Source organism: Wyeomyia smithii, chromosome 2 (genome assembly GCF_029784165.1).
Source record: "Wyeomyia smithii strain HCP4-BCI-WySm-NY-G18 chromosome 2, ASM2978416v1, whole genome shotgun sequence".
In the NCBI taxonomy this organism is placed as follows: Eukaryota; Metazoa; Arthropoda; class Insecta; order Diptera; family Culicidae; genus Wyeomyia; species Wyeomyia smithii.
This window is the reverse complement of record NC_073695.1, coordinates 105,539,656-105,562,056: the sequence shown is the minus strand read 5'-3', so window position 1 is coordinate 105,562,056 and position 22,401 is coordinate 105,539,656. Positions and strand designations below refer to the sequence as shown.

Sequence of the window (22,401 nt, the reverse complement as noted above, 5' to 3'; positions counted from 1 at the left end):
CACGTCCGAAGTGCCAGCATCTCAAACACAAACCAGCGATGGACGGCCAACCTGCCGGACCTTCAAGTTGTAAGCGACAGTTGTGTCTAGGCTGAGGAGGAGGCAAGAGTTACGAATGGGGAACTAATCGTCATCACCAACTCCTTGAAGGTGAGCAAGGTACCGGGACTGGATGGCATCCCGACCCTTGCCAATAAGACGGCCATAAAAGTGGCCCCAAGGCTGTTCCGGGTTTTCATGCAGCAGTACCTGAATGAAACTGATCCTATTGTCGTAGGGTGGGAAACCAACATCTGTCTGCTGGACACTGCCGGCAAGGTGGTGCTTGAGAGGGATATCCTCAACAGACTGTTGGAGTACACAGAGGGTGTAAACGGTCTGGCAAGTAACCCGTGGATGCTATTCTCTTCGTCACCAAGACGACGGAAGTGGCAATCCAGCGCAAAAGAAAGAGCATTCGCTATTGCGCAATCATCACGCTTAACGTGATTATTTCTTTTTGTTACTTCTTTCACCTCGAAATAAAAATTAAACTAACGGTAGAATCAACAACAATTCTTAAGGCAAAATGTTTTATTTCTACTGCATCAAACAAATATACCAGTTATTCAAGCATGTGCTTAGGTTGACTCTCATTGTGTACTATTTTTTTGCCAGCCAAAAAATAAAACATTTTCAAAATCAATTTAATACTAGTCGAACAAAAAAGTGAACTTTTTGCTGCTCCGTTAGTGAATAGAGCAGCTGCATGGCTTGATGGCCGCAGGATGGAAATTCGCACATAACAACTGTATTAAACTATCATACCGCTACGTAAATTGGATTCCGCCGGTTACTGGTACCATAAAAAAAGAACTAGATATTTTGGTATTTTTTCTTTAAAACTAGTGTAACCATGTAGCGCTAGGTTAGTTTTGGCGCCGACAGCATGGGGTTGCCGAATTTAAAAATTCTGGCGATGGACTTAACAATTTTCCTTATAAACGAATGCTCGTGTTAATTCAGTACGTACACATCGGATTGCTCTCTGCCACTGCCGAATCAAAAATAGAAAATCTCAGTTTCTGCCGCTCTAGCGTGCGTCGCTGCTGGTAGGCTGGGCGGAAAATTTGTCGGTATTATATCGCCAAAAATCCCTACTATTGCGCTCGCGAGCACGCTTACTGTACTAGTTTCAATGTCCCTTTCGAGAAGTCTGTCATCGCACACTGTAGTGGCAAAAGTCGCTTTGTGCTCTGCAGTTTATTTAATTTTGTGCGTCGATGCCTGCATTAATGCGTGGTTGCATAAAGCATAACTAGATTACGAGGAACAAAAAAACGTAGACTGGTAGACTAGAAGATTGAAGATTTTAACTTGCGAGTATCTGTGCGTGTATGCTTCGATCGCGAGTGTAACTGCTGCAGTTTCCGAGTGTTGGCCAGAAATCTGTGCTAATTGTGCTCTCAAAATATCGCACCACTACTTTCTAGGCCGCCGCCGACGCCATGTGCTTATTTTAAACACTTTACGGGACTGTTTCGTCGGCTAGTCTCCGAAATTTTGAAACGGATTACGTCACATCACGTAGAGTTTGAATACTGCGCTAGGTTCCTGCTATTCGCCAAACAGGGAATGCCGGCAGCATCATGCTGTGGTGTGTATCTTTGTTAAGGAATTAGAAGAAAAAAAAAATCACAGGAAGGTTGTATGCAAAGCCACGACCGCAAGGTTGAAGTAGAATACTTTTACAAGAAAGATAACCCGGCTGCTTGCGTGTCAGTCATTTTTTCTAGTAAATAAACGTTGACCATTCATTGGCAGTATTGTAATTTCTTTTTGTTTGATATTTTGAATGAAGTTCATTGAATATTTTTAAATTTTGTGCAAATGAGAAGTTGAAGTGCTGCCGAATTGTAATATGCACATTTAATACGACATCATTAAACGGGAACGGAGCAAAGGCTACGGTTATGCAGAACGCGAATGACGGCGTGATGTGATTCGCCTTACCGTGGTGAAATGTACAGCTCTTTTTAAGGCGAAGTAGAGCTATACATTTTAACACATTCCGTCTTGCCGAATCGCATCGCGCCGTTATTTGCGTTCTGCATGACCGTAGCCAAACACTAAGCGACGCAAACACGTAATAATAGTCAGAATACGCATGTAAATGAAGATAATTAAATTTGGATTATAGCGCAAAACGAGAAAATATTAATACTTCAAATATTCATTTGTGTTCTTCAAATTTCAGTTGCTCAATTTAATATCCGATGAAATGTCTGTTTATTATCTGATGAAGCTCTTATATAGGCCAAATGATGCATTCGCAATTTTCTAGGTCCATAACTCTGCCGGCCGTGCTTGGGAAAGTGCGGTATAACGACCAATCAGAGGTCGAATTTCGTGTTTTGACAAGGCTTAAGAATTTTCAATAGTACAATAGTTCGAATGATAAAATTGCAATTTCATGCATTCGGTAGGAATCTTAGATTTTCTAATCGATTGCTGCAAAAACGAAGAAAATCCATCGAAAACTAACCGATTTATTAGCATTTGAAATTTTTCTCATATTTTTCAGTTTAAGATTTTCATTTCACATCCCTATGTAGCCAAACTTCCTGAGAGAAGTATTCTACTTCAAATTAAATCTTCATTAATTCATTTGTTGTCCTTATAAGGACAATTGTTCAATTTATCATAGGATGTAGTGTTTATCTTACATCTCTGTGTTACCTTGACAGTGAGGACTAAGGCGCACGGTCAAACACAATAAGAAAGGTGTTTTCACATTGAAAACTAGACACGGCTTTACTGGAGGAAGTGTTGGCAAATGCATCTACCGCTAATACCGCCGCTATCATACGAAAGGGCGTCGTTTCATGTGGGGAATTTCAACAACGAAAAATGACGCGCGTCTAAGCATAACCCGAACTGTTTCGCCGTGCTGCTTCCTTTTACTTCCCATCGGCCTCAGGGAAGTACCGGCTGCATCTGCATCTACCGCTGAGGCTGTCACTAAACTGCTATTGGTACCGAAAGCTATAACCTCTGCAAAAAATAAGTGTCAAAAGAACAATTGTTGAATTCAAAATCGGATTTACGCAATCGCATCTCTGTAATATTACCGACAATAATATTCTTCTGAACAAAATGATACAACTTTCCCATTAGGCCTATGCCATAATAGACGCGAAAAGCGACGCGAACCGATTCGCTCGGCTGTAGGTTAATGTACAGCCATCAGTAGAGCTGTACATTTACCTACGGCCGAGCAAATCGGTTCGCGCCGCTATTCGCGTCGTTCGAAAATAGGAATGAATTATTTTTCGTACGTGGTGATGATATAACTTGAAAAATATGTGTGACTTCATTCTGGCTCAGAGCGATCATTTGATAAGCTCCACCTCTTTTTTCAGTTTCTAAAGTTTTTCCTCAGTTTCGTAGCACGGATGTACAAAAATGATTTCTTGTGGACATTCTGTCGAGCCGGACCGATAGCACTCTCATTGAAGCAACAAAATAACATGTTTTGTGTCGTGTTGCGCAGCATGATTGAAGAAAATGTTCTCGTTCCCGTGTCGCATGGAAGCAGATTATTGCGTGTTTGATATTGCCGATGGTAGACATGAGCTGCTGTAATGTTAAACTTTAACCGTCTTCTACAAGACGTTACACCCTTGTTCATGAAGGGTTGTGAATTTTCTAAAATAGACTCAGCATCGTGAGCAGAACGTGCTGACTGCTGTACATTTGCAGCAGCATTAAACCTCAGTTGCAGTTTATTGATAACCATTCAATATGCTCTTCGAAATACATTTAGTAGCTTTGAAAAAGGCCGATCGCTGCAATTGCAATTTTCATTCAATTATTGCATTATTTCATTCAAGTCAGATAGCGTGCAATATCCGCTCTGAAATAATAATTGTTTCGAATGTTGTGGAATGATATACCTTACTTGAAAAATATGTGTGACTTAATCATTTCCAGTTATACCATACACTACAACGTTCGGAAAAAAACTGTGGAAGCTATTTCACATTCAGTAAACTAGACGGCCGCGACAGATTTAACTGCTAGAATCCGCACAGAATGCTTGCTTACGTTGTCAAAAATTATTAACTTTCAATGACTTGCTTATTTGCCTTGAAAAAAGGCATTTTGCTGTTCAAAATTGGATTTGGTGATGACGATCTTTATGCTGCCCCAACAGTGGGGGAATAATGGCAGTCTGGCGAGGCACGCTGAGAAGAACCGCGCTGCTCCTGAGACGTGGTGACCAACCACAGGGCTAGTGTTGCTGCTAAGGAAGGACGACTGCAGTTGACGCTGTCTAGAACTATTATGAGCGGCTCCGGCTGAAAGAGGCTCTTATATAGGCCAAATAGCATGTTTTCAATTGCAAGGTGTATGATCCTGTCGACCGTGCTTGGGAAGCAAGCATATAACTACCAATCAGAGGTCGAATTTTTCGTTTTGACAAGGCTTGACTATTTTCAATAGTAAAATAGTGTGAATAATAAAATTACAATTATCTTATTTTGGGAAGAATCTTAGAAGATTTTCCAATCTATTGCTGCGAGAACGAAGGAAATCCATCGAATAATAACCGATTTATTAGCATTTGAAATTGGACATATTTTTCACTTTTTTCGGTTTAAGATTTTCATTTCACATCCCTATGTAGCCGAACTTCCTGAGAGAAGTATTCTACTTCAAAAAGACAACTAGATAATACCGCAGACTTACGTTTGCCGATTAGGAAGTCCCCAGAGTCAATGACAATGGGTGACAAGTGGCATTGCCACTGATGGATATGGAAAGAAGTAACTCTAATGCGAACGGATTGCCTGCCACTTGGTGCTAGGAAAAGTGGCACACACAAATTGTGTATTTTTAAAATGCGAAAACATGTTTCGCTTCTCGATTTCATTTTGGGTTTGTAGCGAGAAACGTCGCAGGGAAGTGCGAATACTTGCATACGTCTAATAGGAGCAGAAATGAATCGATTGTATTGGGGAGACAAACCGCCTATTTATGTCAGTGTTAATAATCTTTCTGTAACGAGGTGGCTTCGAAGAAAATATCAGTCACCATCGTTTGCTTGACCAAAAACATTTTAATTTGTCTGCGTAGAATTAATAAGAATATGGTAAAACTATAAATAGATGATTGTGCATTTGGCATTAAACACTCAATGCAATAAGTTAAAGCTGTTATCGATGTTTAACCCAAACGTAATCGCTTCTTTTCATTCTTTTCTCTTTTCCGCGGCTTTCCTGTAACATCACTGCACCGTGGCTTTTGTAACACAAACTGAATTGAATGTTTTATGTGCACCAAATACTTGCATTCCTTTGACCGTCCAACCGAATGAATCTCTGAATTGAAAACAATGTCGCCCCGATATGACGCCTCCCCGTACCGCCTCCGCATCTTCATTACCGGATCGGATAATTCGACCATCAAGCAGAGATTCGCTCACAGTACGATGGTATGTTCCGAAGTCGAGGAAGCACAGTGCGTCATCAGGGATCCGCGTTCTGACTCCCAGCAGAAAAGATTCATCATCAAAGTGCGATCGCATTATACGGTGGCTCAGCTTTACAACGATGTAAGATTGCAAACCATTTTCCCGGACTTTGAGCTAGTGCTCCCGACCAGCGAGGACACATCCACCACTGACGGGGTAAGTACTATAAGTGTTGCTTTACTGCTGCTTAATGGAGATACTGATTGTGTATGTATGTATAACAAATAATATACGGTTACTGTTCCTGGGGTTAACAACTATGCACTTGACGGTTTGACGAGAAATTGCCAGTGTGAATTGAAAATTGTCACAAAAATTAAGCGCTGAGTTTTTTCGAACCAATCTCTTATCAATGGTTGAGCTCCCAAGTTGCAATTCTAACCGGATCATTTTTCGAAATCAAGTTTGCTTAAGATTAAGTAGATCACTAGTGTGGAGATCAGCAGATCCAGAAACTATTTCAATTTTTATGAAACTGTTTGATGACAGTGAATGTATTACTGATGTCTCAAATGTGATTGAAGTATTACAATTGATACAATATGTTGCCAACCTTGTCAACCATTGAATTATTTGACAGCTTATGTATATCGTCAACGAATTACCGGCTTCATTCGCATTATCTTCCCCCAGTCTATTATCTTATCTTCTTTATCGACTTTATCTTGATATATCACGCAAGGTACTGAGGGATAAAACGTGCTATGGTCGCATAAGTTATCGAAGGTTCTAACCAGAGCTCTTCAGTTTGTAGAGAAGTCTGATGGAAGAGCCTGAGAATAAACTTTACTTGAGTCTTAAGTGTTATACATTAAAGTAGTAGTAGTAAATTTTTAAACTACGTGAAGCCCTGTTGTCTTCACTTTGGAAAAGTCCTAAATTAAGTCTTCAGTATCTATACGAGCTATGCTCAAGCAAACCGCTTTTTTTGTGTGTGGAAAAATAGGCAACAGAGCAAGCAGTGACGTAACATCTAGAATTGTTGTTGGCGTAATATACATATGTTAGTCTCGCTCGTAAGCAGCATGCAACACCTCATGTGAGGTTCTCGTTGCTAGCGCTATCACACACTGGAGAATTCTCCATTCAATCGAAAAATAGTTTTTTTTTCGCTTTCTCTCTTGCTCGCCTTCGCTCCCGAGATCATATGCACACACTCCCGTCTACTCTCCTCGTGTGTACCTACTCCCCTACTCGCGAGAACGACCAGCCGAAGACAATTGTTTCAAGATGAGCGGGGGCCTAGCGTGGTTGGTAATGTCTCCGCCAACCACGCTCGACGCCTGGGTTCGAATCCCACCGCCGACATAGGTGTCGATGGTTGTGAGGTGGCGTGATCCACTCACAACCAACCCAACTGGTCTAGATTCAATCCTAGCCGACACCGGGAGATTTTCTGAGGCGAAAAATCTCTGGGATCACGCCTTCCATCACATGAGGAAGTAAAGCCGTTGGCGCCGGTCCGTTAATCAACGGGTCGTGAGTTAGGGTCCTGGGTGGAGTCGCCTCCCCGGGCGTCGGTGATTGGCACAACAACAGTGGCGGAAATAGACCGACGGTAAAAAAGCGAGAATAAAAAAAAATTGTTTCAAGATGCTTCGCGATGGTTGCAGAAGGATAAAAAAATGATATGGTGTCGGACTACTTCGGCAGCGGTTTGCTTCGGCTGGTTTTGCATTAGACTGCTGTAAAAAAAACTTATTAGAGCAGTCCGATACCCTACACGTTGCGATACTTAACATATTCTTCGGCGCCACTGTGGCACAGTTTTTCAAGCAGTCGAGTAATTTTAGTCGAGTACTCCTACTCGCAAGCAGGAACTCGCGTACTCTTTTACAGTCGCTGAGTAGCAATACGAGAGAGTTTTCGCGTGTCGGAGCCCGCTTGCTGCTACTTAGGGGCAGGCTTCGAAATGGTCACGGTAGAACCACTTTTCACTGCGATAATCGTCTTCTTCTTCCTCTGACGCTACCAAGGCTCGCTGTCGGAATACGATCTTAAACAAACATGTCAAATGAGTATCGCCATCACGACGTTATTTTCCTCAAACGTATTTTGACATTTTTTCTAGAAATGAGAATTACGCACGCTGAGTGCATGTGTTCTGGAATTAATTTATATCATTGATCTTGTAATAATATTTTTCAACCTAAATGAACGAAGTAGACAGAAATAGGCCGAAATAACATCGCGCTCAGGGGAATGCATGAAGAATAAAGAGTATCTCGAAAGAGTGTGTGCAAAAGACTTGAGAAGCGTAGCATATGTCTCTTTCTCAAGCAGAAAGGAGGAGAAATGTTTGCTTCTCGCTCGCTTTGCAACACTGATGTATACAGATAATTATTAGAGTGGGACAACGTTATATTGAAAAAACGAAACTTGATAGCACAAACCCAAAACTAAGTTTTGTTCTATTTGAAGCCCTAAACAATCCTAAATTAATTGGAAGTCGAAAATTTGCATGGGAAAACCTGCTTCTTTGCATTTTCCATTCTAAAGACCAGAAAATGGATTGAACCATATGTTCCATGGCTTCAAAAGGTAAGTTTCTCGATGGTTAAAAACTTTACCGAAGACACTAGGGTGTCCCTAAAAATGTTATAGTTTTTAAAAATTTAGATTGTCGAATTGAATGCAGAGAATCATTTTTTCTACAAACCTACCAGTGTACCGGCGTAGTCAAATTTTCATCAGAAGTTTCTTCTGCAACATGGTGTATATCCTATCTGGGCCCATACTGTTGACCTACATTTGTTAGCTTGATCCAGCTGAGTGTACTAACTCGATACAAATGATACTTCTGATGGTAATCCTACTGACGCAGGTACACTGGTAGTGTTGGCAGAAAAAATGATTTTCTGCATTCAAATCGACATACTCAACTTTAAAAAGTCATAACTTTTGTTACTAAGGTCTTTAGAAAGGAAAATGCAAAAAAGTAGGTTTTCCCATACAAGTTTTCATATAAATTTGAAATGCAATGCGCCAAGTGGAGATGAAACTAATCGCCCTCCGGTAAGCTTACGATTGTTTGGGGCCTCAAATGGACCCAGCAAAACTTGGTTCTGAGAAATCGATCACTTTTTCCCACCCTGATAATTATGCCTGAAAAAATCATGCTACTCTGGCTTCGAGTGGTTTGTGACTTCCATGACACATAACCCCTCCCCCCTCTCTTATTTTTTTAAAAACTACGAGAGGCAAATAATTACTGTTTGCCTAAATTCTGGAAAAACATATAAAAAAAGTTAAAATTTTAAGAAATAGAAAAAGATTTTAAAACCCTAACTGTTTTTCTGATTTTTTTTTCTCTGTATGCCTGCAGGGCACTGGGTACTGAAATGCCACTGCGATATTCTTGCTGATTGTCTTTTGTGGCGGGCCCTGATTGCTGTGCACAGGTTACGAATTGCTCGTACTCATTGATGGAGAAGAACTGTTTTGTTGTAAACCTGTACCCCAATTAGGTACAACATAGTTGATGAAACTAATTACCTGTTTGGGATTAGAGCTCCACACTTGATATGGAGTTAAAAGGTAGCTTCCTGAGAAGTTGTACCTAGAGGAAGCAAGAGCTTCGCAAGAGCAAAGCAAATGCTCTGAACTCTCTGGTTCAGATTTGCAGAATCGGCAGGTGTCGTTCAACACTACACAGATTTTCTTTAAATGATAAAAAGCGTGACAGTGTCCGGTAAGGAGTCCCGTGATTATCCGTAGGTCACTACGATTTAGACTAAGTAGCTTTCTGGCGGTTCCAGGGTTCGGATCCTGTTTAGCTTGTTTACAACCCTGTGCCTGTTGCCATTGGGATACGTTTTCTAGCCTTTCCCAAGTTAGGAGTTCTCTTTTGATAGCGGAAATGGACGTACCCAGAAACGGCTCGGGGCCAATAAACCGTGGAGCTGATGCCTGTCTTGCTAGGTAGTCAGCGTGTTCATTACCCTCGACTCCGCAGTGTCCGGGCACCCAAAACATAAAAACTGAAATCTGTCGGGAAAGCTCCCGTAGAGTTTCAATGCATTCCCTAACAAGTTTGGAAGCGCATTTGACGGACTTAAGTGCTAGTAGTGCTGCTTGACTGTCCGAGAATATACCGATTTTCGCATGTCTGTAGTTGCGTTGCAGACATATTTTTGCGCAGATATATATGGCATATACCTCTGTTTGAAAAACGGTGGGCCATTTTCCCAGGGAAAACGTTTCCCTGATACCGGGTCCGTATATACCAGATCCCGTTAGGGATCCCATTTTCGAGCCATCCGTATAAAAACTGATGATGCCAGGTGGAAGATCAGGCCCTCCATTGTTCCACATAGAGCGGTTTGTTTCAATCACTCTATATGGAATATCCATGTTGGTCCTAACGTCCATCCAGTCGGAGACTGTGGTTAATAGCGGAGTCAGTTTGAACTCCCTAAGTATGCGAAGGTGGCCGATTTGGTCCCCTTCAAGTATAGTTTTCTTCCTTTGCAACCTTAGTGCGCCAAGCTCTGCTTCCTTTTTCACATGAAGATGTAGAGGTAGTAGGCAAAGCATAGCTTCCATGGCTGCAGTTGGAGTTGTTCGCATAGCGCTGGTAACCGAAAGACATGCAAGTCTTTGAACTTTTTTGAGTTTGGCTTGCGCAGTCTTTTAGTTCACCTTGAGCCACCACACAAGGGCAGCATAGGTGATTCTTGGTCGGGCAATGGTCTTGTAAGACCAGAGTGCCAAGTCTGGTTTCAGTGTGCAGGTCTTACCGAACACAGTTCTGCAGGCCCAGATCGCTGAGATCCCTTTCTTAGTGGCATGATCCAGTTGTGCAGACCAGTTCAGTTTCTTGTCCAGAATAATTCCGAGGTATTTGACTTGATTGCTGAAGCCCAGTCTAACTCCATTCAGTATTGGAGGAGTGAAGGAGATCTTCCTTCGTCTGCCGAATGGAATTAGGACTGTTTTTAGGGGGTTTATGTTTAGTCCCTCCTGTAAACACCATGACATGGTGGTATTTAGAGCCGTTTGCATTCGGCTCGACAGAGTTGCGTCATCTTTACCTCTGACGATGAGGACGATGTCATCGGCGTATCCAATGACCTCGTAACCAAGCTGTGAAAGCTTGTTGAGAAGTGCGTCGACAACTAGTGACCATAACAAGAGCGAGAGAACTCCTCCTTGCGGGCATCCCTTGATCTCTGACGTTGTTACAGACGAATCTCCCAAGGTTGCTGTGATCACTCTGCTATAGAGCATTGTGTGTATCCAGATCCTTGAAGTGTGGTCGATTCCCTTATTGGAGAGAGCCGTATTAATTGATGCAAAGGATGTGTTATCGAAGGCCCCTTCAACATAAAGAAAGGCACCTAGCGCCGTCTCCTGATAACTCAGGGACTTTTCAATCAACGTCACTAAGCTGTGAAGAGCAGTTTCTGTTGACTTGCCGCTTTGATAGGCATGTTGGTTCCTATTCAGCGGAAAGTCTTTAAGAAACTCATCACGGATATATTTATCCATTATTTTCTCCATCAACTTGAGAAGTGATGAAGTCAGACTTATGGGTCTGAAAGTTTTAGGTAGGGTTTTGTCCTTTCTTCCAACTTTGGGGATAAACACTACCTTCACCTTCAGCCAGTTATCCGGAATATGGCCCAGGATAAAGCTGGCTCTGAAGAGGTTGATGAGTTCGGACATGATAACTGCGGCCGATTTTTGTAGAAAGATGGGTAGTATTAGCAGAGGCGTCTCGTCCACCTGTTCAACCTGTTCATAGGACAGGTAGACAATCTCAGAAAAAAAAGTGATTTTTTCACATTTGAGAGTGGATGAAAAATCATCGGAGTAATTTTTTTGTAATTTCAATGTTATCCCGAACATCCTTATTTTATTTTCTACATAGTGACCTTTCAGACCTTTCACCTGAACTAACCGTCGTTCAACACTTCTCTGCACCTTCAAGTGCGGCAGGGTAGACGCAGTCATTTATGCTCACCACTACTAATGCGACGCCTCGCGTAAAAATGACATTTTTGGTTCAAACTTTCTGCTGAACAAAACCGATGTCAGCGAGAGAAAACATTCATTACACACCACCTCTCTTTAGTGTCTGGTAATCTGTTTCGTTATGCCTTTCTGTTTCTTCTCTCGACGTCATTAAAATTTGAGAGAGACCACGTGGCCGCGAGAGTTCGCAGATCCATCTTCAGAGCTTTCGTAGTGCAAATGAAAAACGAGCAAATCCATTCATTATTTCTGTCAATGTGGTGGAATTCTTCCGTCGATGTATAGTTTCATTCAAACCTCTACACCCATTGTGTTCATTCGAAAACTTGAACCGATTACCGATTCCAGCTCTTGCTACATTTCATTAGAAACTTAAGAGTCCAATACTTTTAGTTTGTTTAAGATAAAGCTGTATGTTTGGCAGCCAGATTTTAGAGCATTTGAATGCCTTCGTAATTAATGTGAAATCGCGGCCACGACCCAAGTTACACTGACTGAGTTTTATTAATTTATTTATTTCTGGTCGCATTGATTTACGGGTTTCAATTTTTTTATAAATTTACAGGTTTCAATATTTTTTGTCAATAAACAAAGAAAAAATCAAGCAACTCTCCGCTTAGTAGTAAACTCACTAGCAAAAAAAGACATGAGACGAAGAAAATTAATTATTAATTCCCGGGATTGCAAACCCTAGGTAGTATGCCGTCTGGACCTGGAGACTTCATAGGGTCGAATGACCTTAGAGCACAACCTATTGAAGCTTCCGTGAACAGTCGACGGGCCAGCAGGATGGACTCCCGAGACGCCATATGTCTCGAATAGTCCTGCCGCGACCCATCACTATTCAGTTCTTCGGTTTCTGTCGATCCAGTGGGTGTTCATAGGAACCTCCAGCGTTTTTCTTGGTAGTGACAGTGAGGCATCCATCCTCTTTCCTCACTTGTCCTAAACCGTTAGTATGGTCTTTGGACATCGCCTTTTGGAGCCGCGTAGCTTCCGGCAGAGTTTGGATTCTTTCACAGAAACTAACTCTGGATTTCCGTTTAGCCTTGCGTAGCTCGGCGTTGTACTTAGTGAGGGACGCCCTGTAGTCGTCCCAGTTAGACGTGACTTTTGCCCTGTTGAACAATTGCCTAGTTTCCTGACGAAGGTCACTAAGTTGATCATTCCACCAGGGTACGTCACGGCATACTGACCGTTGTGTGTTAGTGGACAGTTAGCGTCGAAGGCATCCATGATTCTGTTTTGTAGATCATTTGCTGCCGAATTCAGGTCAACTGAATTTCGAATGTTGCTGTAACTGAAAGTTCGTGAATCGATCAGTATTCTCAGGATTAGGAGTTTTTCTGATTGGTTTAAAATATTCGGCAATTGTTTGGTGTGATACAAATTGTTACGATTTGTAGGTTGCCGAACATAACTAGAAACTTCGGTTCTCCTGTATGTAGCGATCGTGGCACGGTTTCATTTATATCGTCTCCTGGTGGCCGGTTGCTCAGAGACCGAGAAGTAACCATATCGGGCGCGAATTCGTGTAGAAAAGATCACACCATCAACCTCGATGGATCCAGATCAATTCCTTTCCACTAACACTAATTCTTTCCTTTGATACTTGTGGATGATGCAGAGGATTCCTCGGTCTCTAGTAGCAACAAGTATTGAACTAACATTCCCGATATCCCTTCCTCTATTGATCTGCATTGGGCGTGGCCAACTACGTTATTGACCAGTGAAAAGAAAGATTACCAGGCATTGTACACTGAAAATGGCTTGCTACTCCTAGGCACCATTTTGACGGTTCTTTGGGCAATTTCAGCTGATTCTGGTCAATCGCGGGCAACACACGGGCGATCAAATATGCTATGCTATGCTATGCTTGGTTTAAAATATTCGGCAAAGTTGTAAACAGTAATTATGTCCATTCAGAAGAGAAAAAAGCACTTTTTTATATGAAAATTACGCAATGTTACATGAATAGTTGTTTTAACTTAGAGCAACAAAAAAGTTAAATTTCCCAAACAAAATTATTTTGATGACACCCCGTTAAGCATACAGACGCGAGGCATACAGACGCGAGGCATAGTACGCCAGGCATAATGGACGGCAGGCATACGGACACGAGGCATACGGACGCGAGGCTGAATGGATGCGAGGCCGAATGGAGGCGAGGCCGAATGGACACGAGGCCGAATGGACGCGAGGTCGAATGGATACAAGGCCGAATGGACACAAGGCCAAGGGGAAGTGATGCGGAATATGTTATTATCGTCATCATCATCACAGACCTCTTTCAATAACATGTGTTTCGCTTCAAAATGTCATTTGGAAACCTTAGCTAGGCTTAGTGCCGCCTCGTTTCCTTGCCCTCTATTATGCGTCTTCGCTGCATGATTTCAAGGAAAGTATTATACCCAACTTAAACTCTTTAGGAATATATTTACACCTGAACTACATAATTGGACCTCATGCGATCGTACAACATCGCATTCGGCCTCGCGTCTATTCGGCCTTGTGTCCATTCGGCCTCGCGTCCGTTATGCCTTGTGACAGTGTGCCTCGTATCCATTATGCCTCGCGTCTGTATGCCTAGTATACTATGCCTAACATCCATATGCCTAGCGTCCATATGCCTCGTGTCCCGTCCCCAATTATATTAGCTGTGTGTTCAAATCTTCCGCCTTTGCATTTGATTACGTCTCATTAAGGCTTCTCAAAACGATCACAAGCCGCACTCACGACTTCGATCGACATTTATTCCAGATTTTCAGCAAACGGTTCTTAAAACTGTCCAAAGTCATGTGGTTCCCTAGCATCTGAATGCTGAATTCCACTGGAATCAAATCGGGAGAGGATGCGACCCATTCAAAAGAGCTGATAAAACACGGTAATTTTCGTTGAACCACTTCTGAACAACCAATGCCTTATGCACTCACGCTGAATCCTGTTGAAAGCAAAAACTTTCTTCTCCAAATAGTTCCTTGGCACAAGGTAGCGAATGGTCTTTGATGACGTGTTGTAAATAATACTTTTTTTTTAATTTTCACACCCCCGTTGATGAATAGCAGCGGCAACTCTCCTCTGTTGGATATTGCTCCCATCACAGCTGAAGCATTCTGAAATCGTTCCGCCTTTCTTTTATCGTCTGGAATATCACGAAGACATGCTCCATACACACGATATATCTGCTTATTCAAACAGCCTCCAACGTGAATAATTTTTCATCTGAAGATAATATGTTGTAAGCAGGGTGCGTCTTCAATAGCAATTGAGATCTGGCAATCCTTTCGCCAATATTTCTGTGAGATAATCAATAAACAAAAGATTTTGTTTCTTGAAAGCTTCGTATCCAAAATCATTTTCGATTATCTTATGCATAGTGTTATGACTAGTGTTCATTTCATTTTTTCTTGCCGACCGAGCTCGATTTTACCGAAAACGTTCTTTAACTGCTTTAATCACCGATACAGTCCGCAGACTACGTTTTTTAATCGGTTTCTGTTTGAGAACTACTGTGCCAGTTTCCTCGAATCGATGGTCCTGTACACGAATAATCGCGATGCGAAAAGAGACACTCAAATGGGTGTATCACTTTCACGGTGACACCCTGTACCTATAGAGAAATTTTTCACTAATTACGCATTAAACCTATACACAGGAGTGTATTCAATCTTTTATTAAGACATATTTACCGTATCAGGCAAGCATTAGATTTGGGCGTAAACACTCAATTCGTGACCTCTCTGCCAAAACAATCCTAGAAGTGTCAAGTGCATGCGTATAAGTTATTCTAATCAGTTCTAATCACCAGAGAAGTTTCTAACCCAACTATTATCTCAAGCGTGTCCCAAGTGTGTTTCGTTGTGATGGCTTCTCATTAATCATTTGATTTTGGCAAACAAGCGGCACATCGTCGACTAGAGTAGGAGGGACCACGGGGAAACGGATTAAGATGGGTATCATCAGAATTTTCCATCATACGATGGAGAACAGCTGTCGCAACTGCGATCAAACCATCATTTCCATTCGCACTTCCCACTGCGCTTGTATTTATAGAATTAGGGGACAACCGAGGGAATGTTGTCAACTGAAAACATTTTTGTTGACACCAAATTATATCGAAAATGACTCGAAATAGTTCGATTTTTGAAATTCTTTTTTTATTTGTAGATCACTTTGCACGATAAAAAGCACCGAAAATTAGCAGATGTAGGTATAAAGTTTGGAGGTCGTAACAACCTGATTATCATACCCAGAGTGGAAGATTATTCATCTACGGTAAGTAATTAACGTGTTGCTTAGATTATCTCACGTTACCAACACTAGGTGAATTATTATTATTTGGTAATCACAACATATACACTTTTCTTTGTTCAATCACAGGACATAACAGTCGAGACGGAGATGTCTTCCGATGATGATCTGGTTCTAGGAGCATCAGCAAGCCCAATAGAATCGTCAAATTATAATATGCCTGCCCCGCCGCCACTTCCAGCACCGTTCGAAACGACGGTGCCGCTGTTAGACACACAGAGCTCCGTGTCACAATCACGGCTACGTCGCTATAACGGAGAGCACTCGCAATATGCACAGCGCAACTATCGTGGTCTAGTAAATCAGGCCATGACATGCTACCTGAACAGTCTCCTGCAGGCACTTTTCATGACGCCGGAATTCCGCAATGCGTTATACAATTGGGAGTTTGACGGAGAAGACGAGGGAAAATCCATCCCCTACCAGTTGCAAAAGTTGTTCGTAAATTTGCAAACCTCACCAAAATCTGCCGTAGAAACTACGGATCTGACGCGTAGTTTTGGATGGGATTCCGCAGAGGGTTGGCAACAGCATGATATCCAAGAACTCTGTCGAGTCATGTTCGATGCCTTAGAGCGGAAATTCAAAAATACCAAACAAGCGGATCTAATCAATCGCTTATACGAAGGTAAAATGATCGATTATGTCAAATGCTTGGAATGTAACACCGAGAAGCAACGCGAGGATAAATTTCTCGATATTCCACTACCGGTGCGACCTTTCGGAAGCATTGTAGCGTACGAAAGCATTGAAGACGCCATGCGCGCATTCGTCCAGCCCGAAATACTGGATGGTAACAATCAGTATCACTGTGAGACATGTAACAAAAAGTGCGACGCCCATAAGGGACTGAAGTTTACCAAGTTTCCTTATATTCTGACGCTTCATCTTAAGCGGTTTGATTTTGACTATCAAACGTTTCATCGAATCAAACTAAATGATAAGTATGATCACGAACTGTATGATGTTGGACTAAAACTGCAGTATTAAAACTGATTTTTTTATTACAGAGTTACCTTCCCACAGTCATTGAACCTGAACAACTTCATCAACGCCGTCCCAACGCATGGTGTTGATAAATGTGTATCTGTGGGGGCGGATACAGCCAACGGAAATGGTATTCCTCCGATGCAAATGGAAACGGCGGAAAATTTCATGAAAACATATGACGAATGCAGCACAACCGACAGTGGCTCTGCTCTGGAGGAGGATTCTTCCTTCCAAAACGGTACTTCTGTATCATCAACGACAACCACTCCAAACGATCATTTCATGAATCAGGTAGATTCCACTGCTAAGAGAACACCACTCAGAAATGAACGATTTTCTTTTAATTGAATTAGGATGATGATGAAGGCATCGATATGGACTTGAATGGAGACAGTAAGTCACCGTCAGTTAGCAACTTCAACGCGCCAGGTCCGTATGTTTATGAACTTTTCGCAATCATGATTCACTCCGGCAGCGCTTCTGGAGGACACTATTACGCGTACATAAAAGATTTCCAAAGCAGTAATTGGTACTCGTTTAACGATCAAACTGTGTCGACGGTAAGTGACTGGTAGTGTATAATGTGTCATAGTAGAGCCTTAGTATCATAGGAGCTGATTTTCAAAAAGGCTTATTAAGGAATTGTGATCATCGTTTGCAATGTTCATTACCACGATATACATACGTGTTATGAAACGTTGCTGATGATACACTAATCAAATTTGATGGGCTAAAAAAATATAAAGTTGATGTTAGTCTTTCAAATGCCGTTCTAAAAGTTTAAATGACAGTATTCTAAAAGCAAACAAGCGTTGAAGTAAATTCTCTGTAATGTAGATTAGAAAGCCCAGTTAATTTATATACTTAAAAACCAATCTCTATTTAAGTGAAGAGTGAACCACATTTTTTTAAATATAATCTTGAGTACTTTGCTATCAATTTTCAATTTGATGTTTTTCGCCGATAGTATGTGCAATACCGAGTACAAACGACGAACTAAATATTTTCCTCTTCCACAGATTACTCAGGATGACATTCAAAAATCGTTTGGTGGTGGTGCTTCGAAGACATACTACTCTGGTGCGTACAGTTCCAGCACCAATGCGTATATGTTAATGTACCGACAGGTTGATCCATCGAAAAATAAGTCCCCTATAAAGGAGGAAGAGTTTCCAGATCACATAAAGGTGCGCTTCCATTCAAAGTCGTGAACATACCTAACATAATATAACCTAACATTATATCCTTTGCTAGAAATTGATGTCGAAGATCAGGGAGTCGGAAGCTGGTCGCAGCAGAGTTGATACGGACGCTATTCAAGTCAAAGTTTACTTCGATAATCCCAAAACGCGGGCCATTAAACACTATAAAATGTACCTGCCAAACGAAAGCACCTTAGCCGAAACACTGAGAGAAGCTTATGAAGTGCTAAAAGTGAAGGGTATTGTTCCCATCGAACGCTGCCGCTTGGTCGCTTACGATCACCAAAGGGAAAACATTGAAAGGAGTTTCGAAGGACGAGATGAGGAAACGGTAAGTCTGTGAAGCATTGGGTTACTCTTCTGACTTTAGCTTATCATCCTCATGTTTATAGATTGATGACATTATGAAACACCTGCAACAGAGTAGTGAACTGCTGCTGGAAACTCGCGCAGAGCACGAAGTTTTCGAACCCTACCTTCTGCAGGGTGTCATGACTAAAGTCTATAAATTAGAACTCAGTACGCGAGATGTCGAAGGACCAATCTCGATACGAGCTAGCAAGATACAAAGCGTGCTGGATTATAAGAAGATTATTGCCCGCAAACTGCAAATGAATACAGCCAACATGATCGTAGCAATTAATGAATACAAGGAAGGTGCAAAGTTACTGACAGACAACGCAGCAACTCTGGGAGATGAGGGCTTTATTCAGTATTGCAAAGTGTTTGTGACGGTTAACAATACAGACGACCCTGACTTTATCGCCAAATTTAAGGATTTCGCGAATCGGTTGGATCACGTAATAAGCTTGTTCTTCGTGCTACCAAATATGGACACAGGTAAACGAAGTTTCTTGGAAAAATTTTAATATTATTATCAAAGTATCCACATTTACAGAAACACTGAAGAACCTAGCGATCCCAAGATTTGTGGCCAAATCTTTCTCGAGTACGTTAATGAACGGCTCAGCGGTACAAGATGTATCGATGGTGGCTGTTAACAACGACAGCAATAGTGAGGATAGCAGTCTAAGTGATAATGATCGAACGTTGGTAGAGGATGATGTGGTACACAAGCAATTGAATGGAGATGTTAGCAATTTGCATTTCACCAATGGTATCAGCACTAATGGATTTGCTGGCAGTGGCACTGACATCGAGGAAGATGATGAGGAAGAGTCATACTTAGCGGAGTGCCGGAAGAATTACTATTTCAAAGTCAGTCCAGTTGAGTACCATAATCAAAACTCCGATTCGGGCGCGGAAGAAGACACCAGTAGCAGTAGTCGTAATGAGAAAGTAATCGTGGTTCGTAGGGCTCATATCGATAAATAGTACCGGATGTTAACTTTCTTGCTTCTAGGTTCTAATCGATAAACGATCAAGTCATGGATTCCTAAAATATAAGCTGCAATCGTATCTGCGTATACCAATGGAGTATTTCAAGTTGTTCAAGACCGCTGGTGTTGGGCAACAGGAGGCTACAAATCTGAAAGAAGAGTTGAATGTTTACAAGTAAGTTTTGAAAGATTTCATTATTTTTAATTCTGAGTTGCTGAAAACGGTGTCGTTTTATTGTGTTCCTCTTATTCTACCCCATACAGCGATGGCGAACGACTCACTATTGAATTGGGCCGAGTATTGCGCAAAGGTGAATACAAGATTAACTTGTACTATTTCAACGTGAACGACTTGACAGACGATACTGAAAAACTTCCCTTTCTCTGTAACTGGTTTGTTCGAAACGGAGAGCTGGTGGGACAAATAAAACGGGACATTCTCGCACATCTCGTTTCCATAGATAATAAGTACAGCACACTGACTTTTGATCGTTGCCGGTTGCGTAAGAAAAGCTGGAAAAGCATTTCTAAAGTGTTCACAGACGATCAGAAAATCGGTACGGATGTGTCGCTATCCAGCACTTCTGACGTGAGTAAAATGATATTGATATTATCATAAAAAAAATACCGATGAATTTGTGCGTTCTAGATGGTTTTGCAAGAAGTTGACGATCTTGATAGTTGTACTCCTGTACACTTTAATGATATTGTGATTCTAGTTCGAAGATGGAGTCCATCTGAAATGAAGTTAGGGAAAATTCAAGAAATCTTATTCCCAGGTATGGAAACTTTTTTACTTTTTGTCATCAACGTTACATATTTGAATCCATTTGCACAGATAAATCAGAACTGAAAAACCTCCTGTCTCAACTAAGTGGAATTCCTGAGGAAAACATTGAATACGCCAAACTACAACTACGAGACTCTGTCTCTGTGATGCAGATCCATAATATTCTACAATGGACTTCTACACCTGCTTTAGCCGCTGACAGTCTAAGCAATAACTTCCTGGATGGTAATATGTTCTACTACAGGTATACTAGTAACTTTAACGCCGTATCGGTTATTCACTAATCTTATTCCTCATCAGAGACAAAACGGAAGTGCTAAAGGAGCTGACACCCGAGGAGCGCAAAGAGCTCACTAAAAAGGATATTCGAAGCAGTAGCACCTACTCACCACGGCGGGAGCGCGCCCTTAAGATTTATGTGGACGCTTCCCCGAAGAAGGTCGATGACTGATTGCAGCTGCTGGAATGCAGCGATGCTAAGCGGCGCAAGTGTTGCATCTGATTAAAAGGGAGAAGCAGAAGCCTGAGCCAGTAGGAAAATATTGCATGGCAACCGCAGCAAAAGCAGCTTTTCGAAAAATGGTAATTTAAGCTTGCCGCACACGCCAGTAAGTTAGATTTTGTATCAAATGTGTCCAGATTTGTATAGAACAATACACTGTGAGAATCAACCGGAAAACTCACCTGTCCAATCAAAGCTAACTATATAAGCCCGCTACTTGTGACAAATGAACAGGTTCCTTTTAAACGGATATTTGTTTTCCTGTTGTCTTTGTTCGAAATGAGGAAATCTTTTATAGTTGAGTTGATTCTATATTTTTGTTGATTGATGTGCGGGCATGATTCGATCGTATTCTGTAGTATTTTCATTGTTGCACAAAGGTTATCATCGTACGTAATCTTCTCTTTAGTTGTCAAATTTTCACGTTTCAAACAGTTAATGGGAATTTCCAGTCGAAATCGCAAGTATGTACTTGTAACTGTGCATAGGCCTATAAAAATATTTATTTATATCATAGTATTGTCTACGTTTACAGTGTAAACTGTCCTATTTCAACACGCTCATATCATACTCATAACATGATCAAACAGTAAAGATTTATACATTGAAATATCGTATTCATATTTGTGTTTTTTCACATGTGATGGTGTATTTTCACAACTTACCTGATTGTCCGACAAGCTAGCCCCACATGCTCACTCTGGTTCTGTCATTCTTCAGTTCAATCATCAATTTTTTTTTTTGAATATTATAATTATATTGACTTTTCTAAATTGCGGAAGCATGCAAAAAGAACGTAAGAATAAATTTATTTCTTGCTCTAAACATAGTTATTGTGGCAAATTTTCGTCTGTTTCGTAAAGTATCACAGTCCGGTCGTTTGAAAAGTTATACTTAATCAAATTTGTTTTTTGTTTTCATTTATATAACAGTTTGTTGATCGTTACAACTAGACAGGTCATCTTTGTGCAAAAATACGAAAACCTACATAACGCATTGCAACGTGCAATGGACCTTATTTGGTTGCAAAATGCCTCAATCATAGGCATATATATATATATATATATATATATATATATATATATATATATATATATATATATATATATATATATATATATATATATATATATATATATATATATATATATATATATATATATATATATATCGCATCACTTTTAACCTGTACGAAATACAGTTTATTTTTATTGGCCAAAATACTCGTACAACTGGAAAAAATAACTATTTTGATTAGTAATAATTATACCATGAGGAAACAATTTTTCCACCCTGATGCAAAAATTGTCAACACCCAAGAATTTTTAGAGCTTTTTTTAATGGATTGAGTCCACCTAGCGGTAGGTTTTTCCATTCAGCTTTCTAAATATGTGTTCAACATTCACAAAAATCATAAAAATGTTTAGAAGTTGCAATAATTACAATCTGAAATAGTCACCATTGTGTGTTTTAGCTTCGTAGCCACAAAGTTGCCGAGTCCGTTTTGTCAAGCAGGTGATTGTGTGGGTTCGAACCCTAGTAGAATCAAGCAATTTCATTTTCAAAGGTCTTCAACATATTCTGCTAACGGAATAAGTCCTTCTTATAATAAAACTGATTAACATTAGTTGTCTACAGGGAATTGCGGCAGACGATACTAGCAGAAGGAAGCAAGCTTCGGTATGACCTCTACCTCTTGGCAAAACAAGTCCCTCTTATAATAAAATAAGATTGTATGTATAACAATTCCTCGAAAACCATTCCCCAGAAAATAA

The 22,401-nt window shown here is 40.9% G+C and overlaps 1 protein-coding gene across 4 annotated transcripts in view; it reads left to right on the top strand.

The window, feature by feature from the left end:
• LOC129723524 (ubiquitin carboxyl-terminal hydrolase 47) overlaps window positions 1–21,455 on the top strand; it is a 32,150-nt gene extending 10,695 nt beyond the window's left edge. For 2 of the 4 annotated variants that reach the window (XM_055677801.1, XM_055677798.1), the window contains exons 2-15: window positions 5,453–5,671; window positions 15,659–15,766; window positions 15,872–16,746; window positions 16,813–17,083; window positions 17,146–17,352; window positions 17,812–17,979; window positions 18,047–18,325; window positions 18,387–18,834; window positions 18,893–19,302; window positions 19,358–19,509; window positions 19,599–19,923; window positions 19,984–20,113; window positions 20,173–20,368; window positions 20,425–21,455. In XM_055677801.1, the coding sequence (XP_055533776.1) occupies window positions 5,474–5,671; window positions 15,659–15,766; window positions 15,872–16,746; window positions 16,813–17,083; window positions 17,146–17,352; window positions 17,812–17,979; window positions 18,047–18,325; window positions 18,387–18,834; window positions 18,893–19,302; window positions 19,358–19,509; window positions 19,599–19,923; window positions 19,984–20,113; window positions 20,173–20,368; window positions 20,425–20,575 (3,918 nt within the window). In that variant the 5' untranslated portion in view covers window positions 5,453–5,473 and the 3' untranslated portion in view covers window positions 20,576–21,455. Of the gene's footprint in view, window positions 1–1,259; window positions 1,637–5,452; window positions 5,672–15,658; window positions 15,767–15,871; window positions 16,747–16,812; window positions 17,084–17,145; window positions 17,353–17,811; window positions 17,980–18,046; window positions 18,326–18,386; window positions 18,835–18,892; window positions 19,303–19,357; window positions 19,510–19,598; window positions 19,924–19,983; window positions 20,114–20,172; window positions 20,369–20,424 lie in introns of those variants that run through there. The other 2 variants (XM_055677800.1, XM_055677799.1) reach the window with 2 other exon arrangements.
• Window positions 21,456–22,401: the final 946 nt, after the last annotated feature.